General features: G+C 66.6%; 1 protein-coding gene across 1 annotated transcript in view; it reads left to right on the top strand.

The window, feature by feature from the left end:
• The window catches only part of MFSD12 (major facilitator superfamily domain containing 12), a 15,739-nt gene that overhangs the window by 2,268 nt on the left and 11,272 nt on the right, over nt 1-2,199 (top strand). The window contains exons 3-7 of the mRNA XM_014585534.2: nt 508-652; nt 724-1,011; nt 1,085-1,177; nt 1,938-2,068; nt 2,119-2,158. Of these exons, the coding sequence (XP_014441020.2) occupies nt 508-652; nt 724-1,011; nt 1,085-1,177; nt 1,938-2,068; nt 2,119-2,158 (697 nt within the window). The remainder of the gene's footprint in view (nt 1-507; nt 653-723; nt 1,012-1,084; nt 1,178-1,937; nt 2,069-2,118; nt 2,159-2,199) is intronic.

Below are 2,199 nucleotides of genomic sequence, written 5' to 3'. Positions count from 1 at the left end.
GCCATCTCGCCCCTGAACCCGGCAGCTTAGCTGGGGCCTTGCCTTGGGCTGGAGAGACCCACCAAGGCACAGCACCCTCTGGCTCTGGAGGTAGCACTGTCCCCACCTTCAGACGGGGACACAGGACCAGCAGGTGGCATGGTGGTTAAGGTCCACATGGACGACTCTGCAGTTCGAGTCCCAGACCTGGTGGCTTGAAAGTCAGGCGTGTGTGCGCGCATGTGCATGTGTGTGTGTGCGTGTGTGTGTGCATAGGTCCCCCACATCCCCCAAAAATAAGGGATTGCATGGCCATCCGTCCTCGGGCCCTTCTCATTCCCCTCTGTCCCTCTGTCCCGGTGAGTGCTCAGGCCCTAGCGGGAAGATAAAGGGAAACCCTGACTGGGGGCGGCAGCCCCGGCCCTGGCGGAGGGGATCTCGGGCAGGCTGGCCTGTGCGCCCGGGAGGGAGCCCGGGGAGGGAGCAATGCGTCCCCTGGGCCCAGGCCTCAGCTGCGCGGCCCGCCAGGTACGCCTTCACCGTGGTGGCCAACATCACCGTCTACGGTGCCGCCTGGCTCCTGCTACACCTGCAGGCCAAGTCGCGCACTGGCCCCGCCATGGACGTGGACGTGAGCGAGCAGCTGGGGGTCCAGGACATGTCGGTGTTCCGGGTGAGTCGCGGCCTGGGGCGGGACGGGTGGCTGGGGGGAGCCCCGCTGACCGCTGTGCCCGCTGCCCCCAGAACCTGTCGCTGCTGGTGGTGGGCGTCGGGGCGGGAGCCGGCGTTTTACCAGGTGGGTCCGGCCTGTCCTGCGGGGCTCGGGAGCGTGCAGACCCTGCCCCGCCAGCCCAGGGCAGTCTTCCCCGATCGGGCGCCGCGCGCCCCCTGCTGGCGGCGGGGAGAGCCGGGCTGACCGCCCCGTCGTGCGGCCCACAGGTGGGCGTGCTGTACATGACCACGAGGCTCATCGTGAACCTGTCGCAGACCTACATGGCCATGTACCTCACCTACTCCCTCAACCTGCCCAAGGTGAGGCGGCGGGGAGCGCGCCGTGGGGGGCTCGCCCGGAGCCCAGCTGAAGCGGCGCGCTGCCCGTCCGCAGAGGTTCATCGCGACCATCCCCCTGGTGATGTACCTGAGCGGCTTCTGCTCCTCCTTCCTCATGAAGCCCATCAACAAGAGCATCGGGAGGACCGTGAGTGCCGAGGGCCCAGCCGAGGGAGCCCCCAGGCCCCAGCCCTGACTGCAGGTCCGGGGTCTCGCCCTGGGGCAGTGATTCCAGAGCCGGGGCTGGGAGTATCTGGGGTTCTGACACCCGACTGCAGACCTGGCATGGTGGTTAAGGCGGCTGGATCCCACATGGCCAACTGCAGGGTTCGAATCCCGGATGCAGAGGCTCAAAAGCACAGTGTGCATGCGCCCCAAATCCCAAGAGAACGGAGTTGGGGCGTGACCATCTCCACTGTGGGGTGATTTCTCGCTGTCTCTCATCTCTGTCTCTATGGCAAGCCACACACCCTATAGCAAAAATCTCTCTTTTAAAAAAAAAGGGGGCTCCAACTGCAGGTCCTCCTGAGAGACAGACACTGCTTTGGGCGGGGCCGTGCTGCAATCCCTTTTCCCTTTCTCCGGGATTCTGTGCGCACACACGCCTGGTGGGTTTTTCACGCCGCCGAGGGGATTCAAACCCCACGACAGCCCTGCGGGACCCTTAACCGCAGGGTCAGGCTGCCCCGTGTTACCGCTGTAATGGACTCCCAGGCGTCTCCCGCAGCTCCTGTGGGCCTCAGAAGCCTGACTTCTCCTAGGTCAGAGCTGGGGCGTCCTTGGAGACCGCCCCGGCCAGCCCCTCATTTGCAGAGGTTGATGGGAGGGTAGCGAGTGAGAACCACAGAGGGCCAGCACCTGGGTCGGGTGGCAGCACTGGGGCTGACGCCCGCCTCCTCCCTCTGCAGCTGACCTACTTCCTGGGACTCCTGGTGGTCCTGGCCTTCGCCTCCTGGGTGGCGCTGGCGGGTAGGCTGGGCGTGGCCGTGTACGCGGCTGCCGCGCTGCTGGGCGCCGGCTGTGCCACCATCCTGGTCACATCGCTGGCTCTGCGCGGTGGGGCCCCGGCGGTGCCACCATCCTGGTCACATCGCTGGCCATGACTGCTGACCTCATTGGGCCCCACACGGTAGGGTTGGGGGGCGGGGCCGCGGTGCGGGGCGGGGCGGA

Source organism: Tupaia chinensis, unplaced genomic scaffold (assembly GCF_000334495.1).
Source record: "Tupaia chinensis unplaced genomic scaffold, TupChi_1.0 Scaffold149964_2, whole genome shotgun sequence".
In the NCBI taxonomy this organism is placed as follows: Eukaryota; Metazoa; Chordata; class Mammalia; order Scandentia; family Tupaiidae; genus Tupaia; species Tupaia belangeri.
Note: the sequence above shows the minus strand (reverse complement) of the source record. Positions and strands in the feature narration are given on the sequence as shown.